The 23,389-nt window shown below is 37.1% G+C and overlaps 1 protein-coding gene across 1 annotated transcript in view; it reads left to right on the forward strand.

Annotated features, from left to right (window-relative positions):
• LOC143248831 (synaptotagmin-1-like) overlaps positions 1–23,389 on the forward strand; it is a 69,562-nt gene that overhangs the window by 15,081 nt on the left and 31,092 nt on the right. Inside the window, exons 2-3 of the mRNA XM_076497641.1 lie at positions 5,600–6,071; positions 10,991–11,208. Coding sequence (XP_076353756.1) covers positions 5,696–6,071; positions 10,991–11,208 — 594 coding nt within the window. The 5' untranslated portion in view covers positions 5,600–5,695. The remainder of the gene's footprint in view (positions 1–5,599; positions 6,072–10,990; positions 11,209–23,389) is intronic.

A 23,389-nucleotide genomic window follows, 5' to 3' on the forward strand; every position in this document is an offset into this window, starting at 1 on the left:
TATTAAAATACAGCTCCCGAATACGCACTATAAGCAGCAGGATCACTGTGATACCTCAATAAAACAAATGTACCCAACCAATAATAAATTTTGTAGAACACAAAGCCGTGATAGTAAAAATTCCGACCCCATCTTACCGTTGCACGTAACATTTCTATTAATGCTTATAAATGTATACACGAGTAATGTGCTGAGTAAAAACTGACGAGACTGGGTTGGTACTAGATACGGATACAATAGAGATCCAGAGTTTACTAAGAGCAAAGTTCGACGAAAATATCCTGTAATAAAATGTTCAGACTCCTTAGGAATTCGTAATTTATATTCCATAAGTCTGTATCTCATCTTCAGGTTAGGAAAGAGAGAGTTTGCAAGTGACTGTTGCTGGACACATATCTTAGGAACGACAGTATAAACTGGTACGGGATTATATATGTAAAAACGGCTCGTTTGGGTTGAGAAAATATTTTACGTAGAGAAGCGAACAACGTCGTTCGCTTCTCTACGTAAAATATTTTCTCAACCCAAACGAGCCGTTTATATATATATATTTCTCTACAAGTGGGTTTTCTCGACATCACTGGGTACGGGATTGTAGGGGGCGTTGCAATTGAATGTTAGGTTGTTAATTAGTATAGGTATAAAGGAACACCTAGAAAGGTCAAAACGTTGTTCTCTGCTTATCAATAAAAGTGTTAATATCCATACCAGCCGTTCGAGGGACACATTTTTATTTCAAGTGAGTTTCTCGTCATCAAGAATTCCATATGTTTGCTTCTACTTATCCCTTCAAACCAAAAACATTTGTCTCCTCAAAACCCATGTGTTTGTCACTCCTTCACCTCCTCACTTTCATAACCATAATTTTCGCTGCTGTGCGTACTAGCCAAGTTTCAGTTTCACATTCACACAATTTTATTTCATTTCGTATTTTCTTTTTTTGTAATTTTACATGAAGTAGGATCGTTACGGTTTGTTTGCTTTGAATTTCGCAAAGCTACTCAAAGGCTATCCACGATAGCCGTCCCTAATTTAGCAGTATAAGGCTAGAGGGAATGCAGATAGTCATCACTACCCACCGCCAACTCTTGGGCTACTCTTTTACCAACGAATAGTGGGATTGACTGTCACATTATAACGCCCCCTCGGCTGAAAGGGCGAGCAGTTTGGCGTGACGGGGATGCGAACCCGCAACCCTCAGAGTACGAGTCGCATGCCTTAACACGCTTGGCCATGCCGGGCCAAAAATGTTTGATGTTGAATATTTATGTTTACAAAAGTGATGATACTTTATCACATTGGATAACAAAAATGTTCCTCCGACCAACGTAAATAGTGCTTACATGAGAGTGATAACTATGATTGCGTACAACTGTCCGACGCTGTAACTTCCGTTTTAACAACGAAAAACAAAACATGATCAATATTAGGTCGTATATTTTAACATACTTTCCACAGGCCCTCCACTTTACGGAAATGCTACGCAGCCCTGGTATGGTTGAGGCAGTAGACGTCGCAGTGGTGGTCCTATCCCGAAGGTGACGTAACCGGATGTTGCGATCTTGTGCGAGCGTAGTCACACGAGGTCTGCCAGATCGTGGACGGTCACGAGTTGATCCATGTTGTTGGTGACGATTCCATAGCCTTGTGATGGTGCTTGGGTGGACATCACAGCTCTGGCAACATCTGATCGAGATTCGCCTGCTTCTAAACGACCAATGGCGTTGTTGCGTTGTGCTTCAGTCAGTCTTGGCGTAACTGTATTGCGTGTCGGTGGCTTAACACTGAGCTATGGAAACCGAGAAATTGTCACTTTTATAGGGATTTTGCACATGTTGCACTTGCAGAACATGCAGATCTCTCAAACAAATTTATTGGACACGCATGCTTTTTGGCGAAAAATCCGATGTTTTCCTCGGTTTTCAAAGTGCACAACTTTTATTGTCATTTTAGTCTGACAATCAGTGCTTAACACGTGTAACATCACATACTCTGAGCTTGTAACGTTATTACATATATTTCTCTTTAAAATAACAAAATATCCCTCTTGCGTTTCTTGATTTCAAGAGTATATTAAAATCGTTTAAAAAACCTAATAAATCAAGTCAGTGACAGAAGAAAACTCACATCTATCGAGATTCTATCCAACAGTACTAAGGAAATCACTTAATTATATTAAAATACGATGATAGAATGTGGTCTAAAAATTCAACCAACAACAAGTAATTTGCAAAATTAATTGTTCAGAAAATATAAAACAGTATTTCTGCTTAAATTTACAATGATAATTTAATCATATACAAAAAAGTAAAAAATTGTATTGTTAAATGTACGAATGTTATTGATTTGAATAATAATAATAGAAAAGAGCTGATTTTAGTCACACAAAAATTTCCGAAATAAAATGATAAAAAATTGATAAAACTTCTTTAACATGGCCTAAATTATGTAATTAAATGGGGGAGTTCAAACTTAAAGAGATCTTAGTTAATTACAATGTGTAATTATTCAAATTAGTGTAGGTTTTCTTGATGGTGACGTTTCTTTCTTTTCGATAGATGCATTCTGAACTTTAAACAGTTTTGTTTCTGCTACATACAAAATGATTGAAGGAAATGGTTTGGTTTTAATTTTGCGCAAACATACGCGTGGGCTATCTGCGCTAGCCGTCCCTAATGTAGTAGTGAAAGAATAGAGGGAAGGCAGCTAGTCATCACTACCAACACTTGCGCTATTATTTTACCATGAAATACTGGGATTAAGCGTCACTTTATAACACCTCCACGGCTGAAATGGCGAACACGTTTGGTAGGTTTCGAACCCTCGTCCCTCAAGTTGGGAATCGAGCACCTGGCTATGTCGGGCTTTCAGACGAACGACCGACACATTGTCCTAGATTGAGGCAAATGCATGATATATTTGTTAATGTTTTTTTCAAGCGCCAACATGAGGTTTGGGAAACTGCTTGTTTCTCAAGAATGTAGTTTCATTTCTGATAGAATCATCAGATACGTACGTACAGGGTACTGTGCAAGATGACTATTTTAGTACAAGGTGAAAATCTGTAATACAGCAGTGAATTATAATATGGTGACCAAAGAAAGGAAACTATTCTATGCCAGAGAAGCGCAACAACTGAGATCACACGCATGATATAAAATGCAGTTTGATGAATGGGCTCGTTGAACTAAATGTCTGCAGTAAATCGATATCATAACAAGGAAAAATGAATCAGTCCAGTGGAATTTGGTGCAGCTTGAAGTGTGTATGTGGGAGCGGAGGTAAGTGAAAATTCTAACGTCTACACAACGAGTGTATTAGAAATATTGACGTAACATCCACAGGATTATAATAAAACAAAAATAAGAATTATAATGCCGCCGATAGAGAGGACAAGTCCTTATATATCTCAGAACGGTTGGTATGGGTATTAACACTTTTACCAAAATAAAACAGAGAACAAAGAAAAACTTGTTAACCTGAAAATGACCTAAGAAGGTCAATACGTTGTTCTCTGCTTTATTAGGAAAAGTGTTAATACCCCGACCAGCCGTCCTGAGATACATTTTTACTTCTAGTGGGTTTCCTGTCATCACGAAGGCCAGTCTTTAAGGTTGGTCCAGCTGCCATCATCCAATACACAGTCTTAACTGGGAAATTCTCAGTCGGACCTGCTTGATCTCACTGCTGTGGGATTGATTTATTGTAATGTGAGTCCTCCATGGTTCTCTGTGTTCTGTTTTCATCTCTAACTACAAATGAAACTTCTGAGCGCAGTTTTCTAATCCTCTCTTCTATATCAATTCAATGATGTTATCCTTATCGGTAGACGCAGTATGATTTTAAATGACACCTGTAGATTCTGACGAAGTAATCAAAACATAGACGTATGACCAAATGAAGGGCAGGTTATGTGAAGAAAGAACTTAAAAGTTCAAACGAATGCGGAATATCTATGACATTCATTGTTAACGGGATGATATTATTAAAAATTAACACAAATTATTTTACTTACTTATAAAAACAACATTGGATTCCATTTTTGTTCCTTCTAATGGGTGACAATTAACTTCATAAATATAGACCATTTACTAATACTATACAGTTTCTTCAATTAATCCCAAGCAGTTAAGACAAGCATGCTTACTTTTGCTTTTTGTATAAAAAACAATACATTAGGGAGTATCTTGATAACTGATATATGTTTTCTCTAGGGCTGGAATTAAACTAGCGGTTATTGTGCCAAGAAGGGGCCAAGATTTGAAATGTATTGCCGCTGCGTAATAATATTAGCAGTCTTTTTGTTTTGTTTTTTAATTTCGCGCAAACCTACTCGAGGGCTATCTGCGCTAGGCGTCCCTAATGTAGCAGTGTAAGACAAGAGGGAAGGCAGCTTGTCATCACCACCCACCGCCAACTCTTGAGCTACTCTTTTACCAACAGATAGTGGGTCACATTATTATACCGTCACATTATAACGCCCCAACGGCTGAAAGGGCGAGCATGTTTAGTGCGATCGGGATTCGAACCCCACGACCGTCAGATTATGAGTCGAACGCCTTAACCCACCTGGCCATGCCGAGCCTATTAACAGTCAGTATCGTTATTCATCAAAGTGCCGGACAAATACCTTATGGGAAAGAGTGCGCCTGGCTAGTAGCGCAGAATTAGAGAATGCTATAACTGAAATCTTAGAAGTCTTTGAGTTAGTCATTTATACCAAGTGCATATAAGATATAGCTCAGGCTGAAATCTAAATTCACGTTTTATGATAAAATCGAAATTTTAATAAAATTTCAATTTGTCTTGCTTTTTAACTGCACCATAAAAGCTCATAAAATGGCTCTGCGTTTTTTGGTTTTTTTCAAGTACAGACATTTACCTCATAACTCCATCTCTTGACCGGTTTAAGATCTAATTACAGCCGCGGCTATTGAGGATTCCCTCTTGTTTACCTATTTGTTGAATGAGATTTTTGTACTTTGCCAATCGCAGATATCAAAACCCGATTTTAGTGTTATAAATAGAGCCACCAAGAATCATTTGGTTTGTACAAAAATGTATTTATTTCGTAATGAAAAAGTTGAAGGTTGGGTCTATGAATAAAATTTACATCATATTAGCTGTCTTAGCTACAAGGCCCGGCATGGCCAGGTGGTTAAGGCACTCGACTCATAATCCGAGGGTCGCGGATTCGAATTCCCGTCACACCAAACATGCTCGCCTTTTCAGGCGTGGAGGCGTTATACTGTTACGATCAATCCACTATTCGTTGCTAAAAGAGTAGCCCAAGTATTGGCGGTGGGTTGAGATAAATAGCTGCCTTCCCTCTAGGCTCACACTGCAAAATTACGGACGGCTAGCCCAGATAGCCCTCGTGTAGCTTTGCGCGAAATTCAAGAAACAAGCATACGTAATTTCTTTGTAGTTCAGTAATAATGAGCACAACGTTTACGGGTTTATATAAATTACTCGACTATGTTGATGCGCTAACAATGGTTGTTGCCAAGCTGCTGTTCATTATTTCCTACTTCCAAAGTGAGACTGTTTATTTAATGAATAAAAATATTTATGTGATGTTATATTTTTCTCATTCCAGGTATTAACTACGTGACTGGGGAAAAGAACAAGTTGCGCTTCAAAAACTAACTTTTCTCTTGCCTCTACTGGCTGTTGCCCAGCAACAAAATTGAAAATGGTTACCCTGGAGAGATCCACTGCAGTGTCGAGTGGTTATTACACAGCTGTGTATGTGTGCGTTTCTTTCCTTGTTGTGATGCTTATTTGTTTATTGTTTTATGTCCTGTGCTCCAGGCGTTACCAGCTAAACTGGTTCGAGAAAACCAGTTTAATGGCAGCTGAAGAAAGGGGTAGAATTATGTTATCAGAAGTTAAACAGGCTGGAAGCACCGAAAACGCATTTAAAATGACTCAGGGAATAAGTCCCATTTTAAGATCCCAGAGCAGCGGGAAGCTAGAAAGCCCTTCGAAACAAAGTACAGGAGAGTTCTGGGTTCCACCAAGGCTCCAGAGACAACTAACTACGTGTGACAAAGTCTGTGAAATATGCGGTAAGTTGAACGAGGCTAAAATTTTTCAAGGAATTTATCAATGTGATTTGTTTGTTTGTTTGAAAATTATGATGTGAATGTTTTGTGAACTTTGTTTAATTGTTCCGGATGTTCTCACAGAGGTAAACTAAAGATTACCTGCGCATATCCTTCTCTAACTTTAAACAGTTAAACCAGAGGAAAGTCAAGCAGTCAAAAAGAATCCATCGCCAACCATTGAGCTATTCTTGTCTGATTAAATATGGAGGTTTGATCGTCATTCTAATAGTGAGCTTATGGTTCCAAAGTGCAGAGCACGTTTTTTGCAGCAATGGCGTCGAACCACGAATCCTCGGACCAGCATTCCAGGCACGCTAACCATCGAGCCTTCAGCAACTTCCAGGTCTTTCATTAAGAGGTGATTTTAAGAAAGGCTGGTTCTAAAACAGTGTGGGGCGGGTCATTCTTGTAGTAGCACTCTGGAATTTGGAGCTGGCGAACCGGGTTAGAATTCGTGAAATATCACAAAAATATTTCTCGTACTTAAACCTTTGGCTCGTTATAAAAGTGACAGTAAATCTCTTAGTATAGTCACCGTTCTCTGGCCGGTAGTTCAAAGTTGTGGACGGCAGCAGCTAGTATTAGTAGTGTTACTATTATTACAATATATAAATAATACAACAGTTCGGATGATTAAAACACAAAAAATGAAGACTGTGTATTTTCGTTGATTCAACTAGAACAAAACGTCTTAAAAATTGACGTCATTTAGAAAAACTACAATTTTCCATTTCGAAGAAGAACATTTCGATGTTATATTAGTAAAAAGTTGTTAAACATTCTTCGCTAAGTAAACGTTCAAAACGATGGTCCTATCGATGAAATAATGAGCGTTTGTAATGTTCATAACAAGATATTAAACCAGAATTTGAGTTTCGGTTTCTTGCAGCTCAGTTCGCAACAAGATAAGATTGCGTTTCATGACAGTAATGAGCAGAGATTACAGTTTAGATGCTCTAGAAAATGGTTTGTGTCTTTCACTGCTCATTGTATAGATAAAACAAAACTATACAGATACTGAAAAGGATTTTAAGTTTGTTTTGTTTTGAATTTATAACCTAAAGTAGATAGATGCAATAGGCTTAGTAATGCATCTAGGACTGTCGGATACAGTTCAGTACTGACGGATGGATAAGCTTATTATGGTATTTTTTCAGGTTAAACTGATTTCCGCACAAGTATTAAATAGGGTCAACCAGGAAATGTTGGAGAAATATGTGTGGGAAAAAAACCAACAGGAAATTAGACGTTGTGTACTCCAGGAAAGTTGAATAGATCATCCATTTTCTATTTCCCCCTTTGAATCTCTGGTAAACTAGGCACAATCGGAAATGAAGTAGAACTGAGAAAAAAATGGTTGTTTTGATTTTGCGAAGGCACTACCATATTACTGTTGTTCTATCTTACACCATTCACTGGCTGAAACACACTGACGTCATCTACTCGGCCAGCAGAGGACCCTTCTAATACTTAAGCTAAGTAAATTATAATAAAGCTGCACGAGGACTATCTGAACTAGCCGTTCCTAATTAAGCAGATAAAGACTAGATGAAAGACAGCTAGTCATCACCATCCACCGCCAACTCTTGAGCTACTCTTTTCCTAATGAATAGTGTGCTTAATCATAAAATTATAACGTTTCCACGGCTGAAAGGACGAACATGTTTGGTGTGATGGAAATTCAAACCCGCGACCCTCAAATGATGAGTCAAACGCCCTTAGAACCTGGCCATGCTGGATATTTATTGCGATAGTTAATTGGTTTCTAAAGTCTTAGTTAGCTCTTTCGAATAGGTCTAATGATAAAATATTTAAAACTAAAAATGTGTTCGTTTGTTTGTTTGCAGTTAAATATAAAGCGACATAAAAAGCTATCTGTCTCTTCCTATCACGAGTATCAAAACTCGGTTTTTAGCTTGGTAACTCAACAGACATTCCCTTGTGCCTAGGGGTCTAAAATGTGAAATGGATCGAGTTTGATATGGAGCTTTCGTGCTTTCTTACATGAATGTAAACGTCTCAAAATCAAGAACAATGGTAAAAGAAGTTCATACTAAACCCAGTTAACATATTGAACATGAATTAAAGAATGAGAAGGAGTAATACGTGATAAAAACATCTAAGTCAAGTATAATCTGACTGAGGGACACCCAAGAGAATGCAGTCGCATGTGATCTATGGTTAAGCATTCATAATTTGCCACGTGAGTAAAAGTGAAAAAAAAAAAAAAAACTACCTAGAGGCGAACACATACCATAAAAACATGAAAGTGTTGTGACGGGAGTTTGAGGGTGAAAAAGAAGAGTCTTTAGAAACTGGAAGTTTCAGGTGAAACAGAAGAGAATAACACGACAAGTGAGGATACGGGCAACAAACTTACCACATGTTGTAATGACAAACCGTAAATACAGCTGGGCATATCTAAACACAAGGATCTAGTTTCTTAAAGCAAAACAAAAAATCCTTAAAACTGTTATAGTCAAAAATATCAGATCATCACTGGAGACCACGCACTGCACGAGAAGTAGGACACGAAGATTTTTTGGTTCTTGTAGTTTAATTTTTTTTCTAATTGCATTTTTTATCTTTCTCTTCTGTTTTTTGACTTATTTTGCATTTAAATGTTTCTCTTTTCTGTTGATGATTAAAATTTTCATTTGCCTTGTTGCTTCTGATTGGAATATCATAGGGCATATGTTTTATTACAAATGTTAATATCAAGTCAAGGTCCGTTTAGCCAACATTTAATTTACAGCATTAAAGATATAGCTTACAACAACGTGTGTGATGTCTGGAGATGTCTCTTGTTCGCCACGGTGAACATCTGTTCTGAATCTTATTAACGTTATCAAAACAGTTGCATCAGTTGTCATTAGACTTATGTGCAAAATAAAATTACTAGATACATCTCTTATTGTCTTATGTGATCTTTGGGTTTGCTCAAGCCAATCACCACCAGAAGTCACTGTTCATTCACAGAGTATGTACTGTGCGAAGCAGTGAAGAGAAGGATAACAACACTGATTTCAACGTGTTTCAAAAAGTTTTCATTTGTGAAGATTGAACAACAGAGTAGTAGTGCGTAAACAGCATCATTTGCAAAGTATTCGTTAGTGGAAGAAGAGACAACAAAACCTAAGCACTCATCCATATATCCAGTGTTAAATGGAGATTTTGAAAGAGGAGGGGCTCCTTTTTTGTGATATACTTTATTTTTTTACAATCAGAAGAAGAAAAAAACTGATGACTTGAGTCCCCAAGAAGCGGAACTTCTTTCTTGACCGATCCGTCCCAGTTTAACCAGTATATCTTTACCATACACCGGGTGTATTCTACTATATATATTGTAATCTCATATAGATGAGAAAAAAATGAAAATCTAAGTTGAATGTTATATGATTCGTGAATATAGTAAAACAAATCGTCGATTATTGTTAAGAAAATAAAATATTACTTCTGCTCAAAAGACTTTCGGAGATTAAAAAGAAAGTTGCAAAAAATCCATATCACTGAACGAAAAGTAAGTGCTATAATTTTAATTAAAATCTATTCTCTATGTGTCATTATTTTTAGGTGCTACGAAAAAGATCTCACTCCAGTCAGGGTTTTCCTTTATAGGCTAAAAAAACAGTACACTAAACTTTATGATCTTGTATCTTAAACTTGTGAGAAAAAACAGTTTCTTTTGAAATTGGAAACAATGTAACTGAGGTAGTGAACATTTAATATCTTACCTTCCAGTTCAAACAGCAATCTAAACTATAACAAAGTTAATGAAACAGCCAAACAAGCAAAACATAAGATGGTAGACAAGTATGAGAGTCAAGACATATAATCAGGTAGACTTGTAGCCTGCTAAATAATAAAAAAAAAATGTACCTTATTATTCCAGTTTTCTTCTTCAGTTAGTCGAATTGAATGCTGTAGATTTGTTTGTTTGTTCGTAATGAAGCACATAGCTACAAAATGAGTTATCTGTGCTCTGCTAACCACGAGTATCGAAACTCGACTTATAGCGTTGTAAGTCCGAAGACATAACGCAGTGACACTGTGGGCTATACTGCAGTTGTATAGCTTTATACGGTTCTCCAAAAAAAATGACATAGGCATGTTACAGATCATTCACTTAAAAAGAAGAAAAAAAAACATTCAGGTATCAAAACGTTTCTGCGAGGAAAACAGCCGAGAGTACGTACATTACGTCCAGGCAGCAACAGCCAATAAAAATTGAAAATAACGCAAAGAAAAACAAAACAAATGAAACACTACTTAATAACTACACGAATTGATGCAATAGTCACCATAGTGAAACGTAGGAAGTAAAATTATGAGCCATTGATGTAGTTCAACTAGAATCAGTCACTAACTTAGACAAAACCTTCAGTCCTTTTAAATGTCGCTTATTCCTTTACTGGATATCGCGCAGAAACCCACAAGGAGCATCTGGACTAGTCATCTCTAATTGTTAAGTTTTAGACTAGAGAGAAGGCAGCCGGTCAACATCTCCAAATGCTAACTCTTTCACTAACGAGTAGTGTGATTGGCGATAACATTATAACGCCCAATGAAGAAGTGAAGAGCGAGTAGTCGGACTTCAAACTGCTATAGTAGCTACAGGCTTGGCGTGTATCACAAAGTCCAAGACTCGAGTCGCGTTGTTGCTGAGTACTTTCAGCAGTAAGTGAGTTCTACGAATGACAGTCAATCCCATTCTTCACTTCAAAGCTAGCGGTAGGCGGTAAAGCTGCTCTGTAGATCAAATTATGAATTGGCACATAGACCTGACTGTTTAGCTCGCATATAGCATAAGGCGCTATTCAATTTCAAATTATCAGTATTTACGGTGATTATATATATATTTTTTTACTGATTTAATTTAGAAGAAAGTCTACCGGTGACGTCCAGTACACCCTTAGTTATCAAAGTATCACCTTTTACACCAACCCAAACTGGGCAAGAATCAGCTGAAAAGGGCGTTTCTACACTGTACAAGTATACACAGCCATCCGTGGGGTCATCGATTCCTAAACCACGGTTTACTTCGATGTATTCTAAACTGGACCATAACAAAATTGATGCTGCTTTGTACCAAGAAGGGGTAAGGTATTAGTTTTTTCATGTTTCCAAGTTGTTGCTTTGTACAAAGAAGAGATAAAGTATTAATTATTTTAAGTTTGCATCCTGAAAGCAAAAAAAAAATGAGTTTTCCAAAAATGGATTTAAAAAAAATATGCAGTTTTAAAAGCGTTATTTTAGGGTCGTATTCTAAACGACTTAACAGATCAAAGTTTTATACATAAATAAAATAAAATGCCCAAAAAGTTACATTCATTAACTTTAGAAAGAAATGACAAATGTTTTAGAACGTAAGTGATATTCAAGAATAAAATAGGTATTGAAGTTTTATTAAATTTTCACAGTATTTCAACTTACACTTTTGCTGTTGTAAGTTGTCTAAGGGTATAATTGGTATGTATCTATATGTGTGTGTGTATATATATATATAATGATTCAAAAATTTCCTTTTTGTAAAAAATTAATACACTTTATGATAAATTTTTAAAAGTTACTCAAACTAAAAAACGTGAGTTAAACCACAGATGTTAAATAATTAACAAAGTGTTACAAGGTAGATTATTGTTACGGTTAAGACCCAGATTATAACATTATAATTCAAATATTTTTAGGTAGCGTGTGTGTGTATTTTCTTATAGCAAAGCCACATTGAGCTATCTGCTCAGTCCACCGAGGGGAAATCGAATCACTGATTTTAGCGTTTTAAATCCGAAGACTTAACGCTGTACCACCAGGGGACTTGTGGGTAGCTTTTCACAAAAGACAACAACTTTTTACAAAAAAAACAAAAAGTTGTTACGTTTAGAAATTGTCTTAGCATGACAAAAAGTGTTAGAAAATCTTTGTAAGAAAATTTGGGCCTTTGTTACATTTAAAAAGTTTTGAAAATATATAAATACATCAAACTTTTTATCGTGATTTGGACAAGGCTTAGTTGATGGTGTCAGACTATAGATTATTTGTTTGCATATTTCAGAATATTCGCGAAGACTCAAGTAAGCACTTACCTTCCCAGTAACTTTGAGATGATATATATACCAGAAAGATGGCAGGTAATCAACAACACTCAACGCCAATTACTGAACTACTTTTGTATAACTAAATAGTTAAATTTGATCGTCTCTCTTAAGTTAAGGCCCGGCATGGCCAAGCGTGTTAAGGCGTGCGACTCGTAAGCTGAGGGTCGCGGGTTCGCGTCCCCGTCGCGCCAAACATACTCGCCCTTTCAGCCGTGGGGGCGTTATAATGTGGCGGTCAATCCCACTGTTCGTTGGTAAAAGAGTAGCCCAAGAGTTGGCGGTGGGTGGTGATGACTAGCTGCCCTCCCTCCAGTCTTACACTGCTAAATTAGGGACAGCTAGCACAGATAGATCTCGAGTAGCTTTGTGCGAAATTCAAAAACAAATAAACTCTTAAGTTATAAGTCGCCCTTAATCCTATATGTAGAGCGAGATTTTTGCGGCAACAAGATGCGAGCTGTAAAGCCCTTGGATATACAACCCGAGCAGGCTAACCACTATATTACGAATCAGCCCAAACTAGGGGAAAATAGTCCAAAGCTAGAAACCTGATATCATTGAACGTGTTCCGCAATCTTAGCTCTAGCACCACTTTATGAATATGAAAATCAGTCTAGCTACGTGATTCAAAGGGGGACAAACCCTTGTGATGGCAACAGATACTGCTTACTGACTGTCGTTACCTATCACGTCACTAATTCAAAATCGAACTCTAATGTTGTTGTTTTGTGTTTTTTTCTTTCTTGGATTTGTATCCCATATATGCAAATTTGCTGTTCATTTTAAATTCCAGTTTATAATTATAGAAAGAATTTTTAAGGAAGCTATTAAGTTCCATTTTTACATGAAATAAAAAGTAAAAAGGGGTTTCTGTACATGTTATTTAGGTTATGTAAACAATAATAATTCGATAAAATACGTAAATAATAAACATGACTTTCTCTGTGCCAAGTGGTTTCTAAATTCCAGTTTAATTCACTTTACTGTAATGATTGAATACTGTATTACATCTCGAAGTCTTAATAATAGTTTTTGTTTTGTTTCTTGTTTTGCAGAACTAGCCGCGTTGATTTTAGAGATAGGAGAAAGCTATATTGCCGTTCTTTCTCATTTGTTCAAGATCCATGGAAGGGCCAAAGATGAACGCAGCCTATGTATAAAACAGAATCTTTTGATTTACAAGCTGAGGCCTTAAATCAATATGATTAGTTCTAATTTGGTCAAGGCTCTTGGAAGGGCCAAAGATGAACGCAGCCTCTGTATAAAACTGGCCCGGCATGGCCAAGCGCGTTAAGGCGTGCGACTCGTAATCTGAGGGTCGCGGGTTCGCATCCCCGTCGCGCCAAACATGCTCGCCCTTTCAGCCGTGGGGGCGTTATAATGTGACGGTCAATCCCACTATTCGTTGGTAAAAGAGTAGCCCAAGAGTTGGCGGTGGGTGGTGATGACTAGCTGCCTTCCCTCTATTCTTACACTGCTTTCGAGTAGCTTTGTGCGAAATTCAAAAACAAACAAACAAACTGTATAAAATAGAATCGTTTGATTTACAAGCTGAGGCCTTAAATCGATATGATTAGTTCTAATTTGTTCAGGGCTCTTGGAAGGGCCAAAGATGAACGCAACCTCTGTTTAAAACAGAATCTTTCGATTTACAAACTGAGGCCTTAAATCAATAAATCAGTATGATTAGTTGTAATTTGTTCAAGGTCCTTGGATGGGCCAAAGATGAACGTAGCCTCCATAGAAAAAAGTCTTTTGTTTCACAAGCTGAGGCTTAAAATCAATGTAATTAGTTTTTAAAAAAATATTGTGTTATAAAACTCTGTAGTTCTTACCTAAAGCTGCAGATATAAGATAAATTAAAAAGTGCATAACAATGTGTCAATTTCTAAAGCTACAAAGAGGTTAAATTTTGATGATATTTTATGATGGTTTGAAACCATTCAGGATTTATAAAAAAGATTGGGTAAATCAAATTCAAAGAAACGATGGAACGAGGATAAAGAAAACATTCTTCATCTTAAATAAATGTTTAATTATATTAGGATATTTTGAGCAAAACAACAAAAAGGGCCATTTGCGCATAGCCGTTTTTTTTATTATGAGATGATAGGCTAGAGAGAAGGCACCTAGTCAACAGCACCAACAACAACACATAGGTTACTCTTGTCTGACAGAATAGTGGAACTTGGAGTACTTTCATAGCGCATTCATAACCCTAAAGTAAGAAACACATTTTTGCTGAAACGGGATGCAAATTCTGAACCATTGAGCTCTCAGTCCAGATGCACTAACCACAAGGCTGCATCTACATCCCTTTAGTTCCATCTGTCGAAAGCTTAATGAATTAGTTGTTTACTGTGACAAAAATGAAAAGATTCGATGTAGTAACGATTTGGTTTGGTTTGGGTTTTAACTTTTGCCCAAATCTACACGAGGACCATCTGCATTATCCCCTCCTTAATTTAGCACTATAAAACTAGGGGGGAAGCAACTAGTCATCACTACTCACCGCCAACTCTTGGGCTACTATTTTACCAACGAATATTGGAATTGACCGTAACGTTATAACGTCCCCACTGCTGAAAAAGCGAGCATGTTTGTTGTGACGAGGATTCGAACCCGCGACCCTCAGATTATGAGTCGAGTGCCTTAACCACCATGTAACGAATTCAGACCACATTTGTCAGATTAGGTAAATACACTACATGGTCAAAAGTATGTGGACACCAGACCATCACACCCATGTGCGCTTGTTGAACAAAACCTTGGGCATTAATATGAAGTTAGTCCCCCCTTTGCTGCTAGAGCAGCCTCCACTCTTCTGGGAAGGCTTTTCACTAGACTTTAGAACATGGCTGCGGGAATTCGCTCTTATTCAGCCGCAAGAGCATCAGTCAGATCGGGCACTGATTTCAGGCTCGAAGGCCTGGCTCGTAATCGATGTTTCACCTCATTCCAAAGTGTTCAGTGGGGTTGAGGTCAGAGCTCTGTGCAGGCCAATTAAGTTCTTCCACACCAACCTCGACAAACCATGTCTTTATGGGCCTCGCTTTGTGCACAGGGGCATTATCATGCTGAAACAAAAAAGGGCCTTCCCTAAATTGTTGCCATAAAGTTGCAAGCACACAATTCTCTAGAATGGCATTGTATTCTGTAGCATTAAGATTTCCCTTCACTGGAACTAAAGAGCCTAGCCTATACCATAAAAAATAGCCCCAGACCATTGTTCCTCCTCCACAAAACTTTACAGTTGGCACTATGTATTCAGGCAGATAGCGTTCTTCTAGCATCAGACAAACCCAAATTTGTCCATTAGACTGCCAGATAGTAAAACGTGAATCATCACCCCAGACAACGCGTTTCCACTTCTCCAGAGTCCAACTGCAGTGTACTTTACACCACTTCAGCCGACGCTTAGCATTGCGCATGGTGATCTTAGGCTTGTGTGCAGCTGGTCAGCCATTTCATGAAGCTTCTGACAAATCTTTCTTGTGCTGACGTTGCTTCCAGAGGCAGTTTGGAACTCAGTAGCGAGTGTTGCAACTATGGACAGGCGATTTTTATATGCTTCGGGCTTCAGCACTCGGCAGTCCCATTCTGTAAGCCTGTGTGGCCTACCCCTTCGTGGCTGAGCTGTTGTTGCTCCTAGATGTTTTCGCTTCACAATAACAGCATTGACCAGGGCAGCTCTAGCAGGGCATAAATTTGACGAACTGACTTGTTGGAAAGGTGGCATCCTATGACAATGCCACATTGAAAGCCACTGAACTCTTCAGTACCACCCATTCTACTGCCAATGTTTGTCGATGGAGATTGCATGGCTGTTTGCTTAATTTTATGCACCTGTTAGGAATGGGTGTGGCTGAAATAACCGAACCCACTAAATAGAAGGGGTGTCCACATACGTCTGGCCATGAATTGTATTTTAGGTATGAACTAACGGAGGTATAAGCATTAGACGATCCCTGTATTTTTGTGTACATCATCTGTTTATGAAAAAAGACAACTAGTAAATTATGATGCACAGTCACACAAAAATAACTTTCGTTTTTATTATGCCCAGAGAGAGAAATGCTGATATATCAAACATTATTGTAATTTAAAGCTCTTATCATTATCGCTATTAATTTGAAACACCTAAATTAAAATGATACTGGTTTATTTGTAATCAGAACAATAAAAACAGGATACAATGTAAAAAACAATGTCCTCCTTGAATGAGTAACCGCCGAAAATGAATAGAATTTACGTTCAAGAAAAAGCTCCCCCTTTGAGAAGAAGTTAGTTGAACGAATCAAAGAAGTTTACATACATATTCAAGAAACGTTTCTATACTGCATCCATAATCAATATCAGTAGACGAATATCAAATGTATTAAGTATGGACCGGAATTTATGACTGCTAGAGAGAACAAATGTATGTGTTCCTATTTGTACTTTCTGTTCCGGAGAATAAGGTAAACAAATTAGATCGTGTTAACGCTTTTTACTGAGGTCATCGGTTCGAATCCCCTTCACACCAAACATACTTGCCCTTTCAGCTGTGAGAGCGTTATGATGTGACGGCCAATTCCACTATTCGTTGGTAAAAAGTAGCCCAAGAGTTGGCGGTGGGTGGTGATGACTAGCTGTCTTTCCTCTAGTCTTACACTGCTAAATTAGTAACAGCTAGCGCAGATAGCCCTTGTGTAGCCTTGCGCGAAATTCAAAAACAAAACTTTGATCCTGAACACTACACAAACAAAGATGAATTAATTGTTATATGCATTACCTAAAGAATAAACTTAAATAAAAATATCTGAAATATATAACTTTATATCTTTAGATAAGGCAGTGTTTCTGATTCTGTACCTCAACGAAAGCACCTTTTTATCATAGCTTGTACCTAGAGGTGCATCTTCTTTCCCTTCTGACGGGAGAACGGATTAAGTTAGAAAAGGCTTACCATAACACCTTATAGACCCTGAATAGTTATTACTGTCGCCCTCTGTAATCTTCCTTTCAGAGAATTAAGTGCACGCGAAATAACGAGAACAACATAACATATTTTTTACCACGGTAGTTTACTGAAGAGACCTGCTACAGAGGATAGCAGGAACTAACAAATTATAAGGTCAACTGGCCAACATAATAGTCAACCAATATGTATATATTTCGTTATATTTGACAATCACAATTGCTTCCACTATCTATGATAACGTTTTTAGTACGTCGTTTGAAGGATATTTACTGTTACCTGCTCATATCTTTATGGTGAAAATTAGTACGTCTGTCTTTCATTAGTTAGTTATAGTACCTCTGTACGAAATCCCAAAAAACCGCCAAAAGTGGCGCAATTCACAGTTAAAAGGCATAAAGAAATAAGGTCGTGTTTAATACGCACATTTACTCAGTCTAAACACTCTACTTACAGTGTTGTGTGCACATTAAAACACATATTCAGGTGCTGAAATTCCGTAATTCGTGTCCGATTATCGCTCTTCGAGGTCGCGGTACGTTATAACAGTGGTGATAAAATCCCGCTATTCAATCTGAGAAGAAGTATTTGAGAGTTGGTGGTGGATGGGTCTATCACCTCAAAATTAGGGACGATTAGAGCAATTATTCCTCGTGTAACTTTGCGAAATACCCAACAAACAAGATAAATAAGATATAAATACGATCCAGTTATACACCCTAAAAATACTATGGTCCAGCGTTATAATAAGCACTTGTTAAACTTTAGAATTTGGTTTTATGTGACTGAAATACCGGGTCAGGTATGGCCTAGTAGCTAGCAAACAAGCTACGTATTCAAAGGTTCAAGACTCGAGCCCAGCTTCCATTTTTGGTTGTGTACAAGCTATAGAGATAACAAAAAAATCAAATCGAACAAATCATTGTGGTGACTGATGCCACTCAATCCGAAAATACCACCACTATTCGTGACAGCAGTAATATAATCACGTGAGAAAAAAATGCACTCAAGACATCTGTGTTCTAGTATAACAGTTCTTATTTTAGAGTACTGCTAGTTGGCAACCATTCAACTGCTATAAATTAGAAACGCTTATGCTTAAATATTGAAACATTCGAAAGTGGTCATTGGTCCATGTACTCAATAACGCATTGTCCAAAACGGAAATACCAAATACTGAAATCTAGTACCGGATTCAAAACTAACCTTTTGACAAAAGGAACATTCTGGAACAAAAAAATAGTAAAAGTAAAAGTTCGTTCCGTCTGTGATTGAAATAATTAGTTAGATTTGTTTGCAAGAGCATTTCAAAATTACAAAATTCTAGTTTTGTCATCAGATAATGATGTTTTTTGTCTCTGTGTTAAATTTTGTCGCGTAAAACTACTTGCACTATCCATCCCTAATTTTAAAATGATAAACTAGTTGGAAGATAACTAGTCAAGGCTATTTACAGCTAATCTTTGGATACTCTAATCGAATATTGGTAATTGAAAGTCGCTCCTATAACGTATCCAAGGCAGCTGGTCGAAATTCAAAGCAAATAAACACATTACACCTGAAGAGGGTCAATCATGTAGTCATAAGAAACAAATATATTAGACCTGAAGAGGGCCAATCATTTAGTCATAACAAACACATTAGACCTGAAGAGAGCCAATCATATAGTCATAAGAAACAAACACATTAGATCTGAAGAGGGCCAATCATGTTGTCATAAACGTCTTCAACCTCACACTCCATGCTGTCTCTAAATGACATTAATATAACATGTATATTAGTTAAGTGAGCGTAAAAAATAAACCTCACTTTTGGAACAAAGTATTAAGACAAACATCACGAAATTAAAGCTAGGAAAGGGTAAAACTAGTTTTATTGTCTTTGTGCTAATATATTGTTCCAAAAATGTGGTTTATATGTACGTAACCCTGAAGTTAAGTATTTTTGGTAAAAGATCGACATATCTTCACATTTATAATTTGAAATTGCATGTTTTCTAAAGTAAAAAAACAACAACAATATATATATATATATATATGAACAAATACTTTTCAAAAATTATAATTTAAATGATTCTAGTCAGCAAACACAGACTAGCTGACATCCGTGTATAAAGAATCCGGGTGAAACATACACACAGTGCATGATAGAAACGATTATTTTTTAACGACCATTTCGTATTTCTAAGTTATTTAGGTTGTACCTATTTCTATCAGGAATTTGCAAATATAGCAAATTGTTGTTTATTAATGGTAATCCACTAACTATCGATTTAGAAATAGGTTCTAAATAGGGAGAAACTATCTCCCGAGTTTCTTTCCTCTCTTTTTTACGTTGAAATCCTGCTAACGTATTTCTTTCTCAATGCTGAGCTAAACCCAATCTCTTTGTCCTTGCAACTATTTCACATATATCCAGTTTTAACATTTTATAACGATAGGAGTTTATAACCTGCAAGCGTACTGAACATAGAAAGGCGGCCGCCTTCTCCAGTCATTTACTATCGATTTATGGGCCTGGCATGGCCAGGTGTGTTAAGGCGTTCGACTCGTAACCTGAGGGTCACGCGTTCGAACACCCTCGCACCAAACATGCTATCCCTTTCAGCAGTGGGGTGTTATAATGTTACGGTCAATCCCACTATTCGTTGATAAAAGAGTAACCCAAGTGTTAGCGATGAGTGGTGATGACTAGCTGGCTTCCCTCTAGTCTTACACTGTTAAATCAGAGATGGCTAGCTCAGATAGTTCTCTAGTAGCTTTGCGCGAAATTCAAAAACAAACTATTGATTTAAAGCGACTTAATACCCTAATTCCTTAGAGATTAGCCAAATAGAAGGCCTCTTTCTCACCTCACGTTTTCGACTTCAACCGATGTTCATAATGTTCGCTTCACTTTTGTTTTTCTCATTGTTTTTGCTTAATTTGTTTCATTTGATGTTTCCCTGGGCCAGTAGCAATACTTCCGTATATTTATTATTCCGCAAACATGGAACAGTGTTTGTGAAGGACTAATGTAAAATATCAGCTGGTGCCATACGTTTCGGACTTTTATATCATTGAACCATTGTAATTCGGGGTTTGTGGAATACATAAAACTGTTTTTCTTCAAGAAAAAAAAAATTAATAACCAAGTCTCTACATCTTCAAATTGAGTAGAACTGTATGTGCTGAATTTGAACGGTAGACTTGTTCAATGGCGATTGGATTTCATGTATCTAGAGTTACTCAAGTCCTTTTGTTCAGTTGGGCTGCTAGTTACTATGTTTTCCGATCTCCAACCTGTTTCGTTTTGCAGGCTGATAAAATAGAGCAATGGAACTTTATAGACTGCGTATATACATCCGATATATATACATCGGGATACGTGTTTGTTTATCTTATAAATGTATTTTATTTTACCTTCAGTATTGGATTTGTTCATTCGGTTAACTACATTAAATATTAAGCTGCTTTGTGTATGATGTTTTCCTTTGTTGGTTCCCAGTTTATCTGAGCTCAAATGCTGCCTGACGGATAGGATATTAAAGCTCTTTCCCAACTGTCACATATTCAGTGGTGACTTAGTTTATCTTCATTCTCGGTTTTGACTGTAATACATACTTTAGTATTTAGTGGTATATTCTGCATTCGAGGATTGAAATACTACTGTTTTACGACACTATCACGTGTATTTTTATTTCCACACTAGCTACTGGATGGATTTAGCTTCCAACTCAATGACAGCCTCGAAGGCAAGCGAGATAAAGATTACGCGATGCTTCGCTCTACTCTACACAAATATTTTTATTACCGTAATTGCATAATTCCTTAAAACAACAGTGATTCATCTCATATGAAATTAATTTTAAAAAAAACACTGCTGGAGGGGACAGGTCCTCCTAAATTCTTTTGTAGTGCGCAAATGGTTCAACAAATTTATACCACGATTGCATTAGTTTTCTTCAGCAGTGAATAAACTTGATATTTTATTTAACGTTTCCATCACAATAAGTTTTATTCTGTGGTAGAATAACAGTAGTCAAGATGGTCTCATGGGTCCCCCGCTGGTACAGTGGTAAACCAACGGACTTACAACGCTAAACTCAGGGGGTTCGATTCACCTCGGTGGACTCAGCAGATATCCACATGTGGCCTGTTATAAGAAAACATCCCCTCGTCTCATGAAAGTAATTAGTTGCTAACGAATCTTTTCATGTAGTCAGAAAACTTCATTAGCTAAAATCTATTTCATTTCTTCACTAATTTATCTCCATCCAATTACTTTAGTTTCACTGTGAAATAATATTTATACGAACACTACAACAGTCTGTTATAAAACATATCCAGTTCAAGCAGGGAAAAATGAAAATACTGATTAATTAAATATACCGTACAGGAGGTATGAATTGAAAACACTCGTATTTCGTGTCTAACATTATGAGATAAAATTAAAAGGCCTATTTTTGAACTTCGTGCAAAGCTAGACGAGGGCTATCTGCGCTAGCCGTCCCTAATTTAGCAGTGTAAGACTAGGGGGAAGGCAGCTGGTCGTCACCACCCACCGCCAATATTTGGACTACTCTTTTACCAACGACTAGTGGGATTGCCCGTAACATTATAACGCCCCCACGGCTGAAAGAGCGAGTATGTTTAGTATGACATGGATTCGAACCCGCGATCCTCGGATTACGAGTCGAGTGCCTCAACCACCTGGCCATACCGGCGCACACTAAAGTGACTGGCTTTTTCGGGTTAATTGGTGAACGTGAGAGATTCACATGTATCATAAAAATATAAAACCAGATAAAATTATTCCAATTATGTCTAATATATATGTGTGTGTGTGTGTACGAATAAATGATACAATCTACAATATTGTGGAAAATTACAACAAACATTAACTAAGTTTTACTTTATTTCTTTACTTAATATACCCTTAATCTTGATCCAGCTTAATCTATGAAAATACATTCTTGAAAGTACGGGTTCCATGTATGGCATAGCCTTCATGAATACTTAGATCATTATGTATGTTGATTAATCCCATGTTCTTTTCTGTCAAAGCATGCGCAATGCCGATAAAATGACAGGCATTCGACAACCTGAAAAGCAAAAGTAATCCACATTTGGGCCTAACTGGGTAATTTAACCAAAGATTATCATACCAGAAACCAATGTATTTTCATTTCTTTGTAGTTAAGCTAAATCTGCACAATGAGCTATCTATGCTATCCCCACCATAAGTATCGAAACCCGATTTCTAGCTTTGTAAGTCCTCAGACATACCGCTGTCAACTAGGGAGCTTGGGTTTCTAGCTACTACCTTAGTTTTGTGTTGCTGTATTGCATAATGTAATTAATATCGTTGCATCAGTACAATCATATTTGTACACGCACATCTATTAACAACAGATTTACCTCGCATCCCTACCTGGAGGACTGGGATATAACAAATATATCTTCAACAATTAATGAAAATTCATCCTAAATGTATTCACATTTTGAATTCGCTGGTTGTTATGAAACTCTCCAAGTGCGTTAGCCGTATCTTTAGGAAGTTACAATGCTAAAATAAGGAATTCAGTTCTTCGTGGTGAATACCGAACAGACAGCTTTGCGCTGACACAAACACACAAGTTGCTGTGGTAACAGAGGTAACCAATATGACTAATATTCCTTTTGACCATCATGTTTCAGTTTTTAAACTGTTTCAGTCAAGAAGGATATGTTCGTTAGAATCGCCTAGAATAATTCGTTGGTTGTTATGACAACTGAGTTGACTCAAGTATTGAGTTTACAATTATCCTAGCCATCAATAAGAACATATTTACTAGATTTGTCTCCTTGGCTTTTGGTGAAACGTAAGCTTTGAGTAGAGTTTCTAAGCAAATTAGATAAAGTATATCATTTTAATTTGATTTTTCAATTACATTTAAATAATATATATCATTTGGTACGAAAATTTTGAGTAATTTTGAAGAAGGTTACAGTTTTGTTTTTTTTTTTTACATCTAAACAAGCCCCACACTAGTACAGCGGTATGTCTCCGGATTTATAACGCTAAAATCAGGGGTTCGATTCCCCTTGGTGGGCTGAGCAGATAGCCCTTTGTGGCTTTGCTATAAAAAAACACACATCTAAACAGTTTATTGTTTTATTAAAAAAATTATACGAGTATCCTTAATTCAGTTTCTTTATTTTCATATCATATTTTCACTGTATTTTAGTTCTTACACAGTTCTC

The sequence above is a fragment of the Tachypleus tridentatus genome, chromosome 4, assembly GCF_004210375.1.
Source record: "Tachypleus tridentatus isolate NWPU-2018 chromosome 4, ASM421037v1, whole genome shotgun sequence".
NCBI lineage: Eukaryota > Metazoa > Arthropoda > Merostomata > Xiphosura > Limulidae > Tachypleus > Tachypleus tridentatus.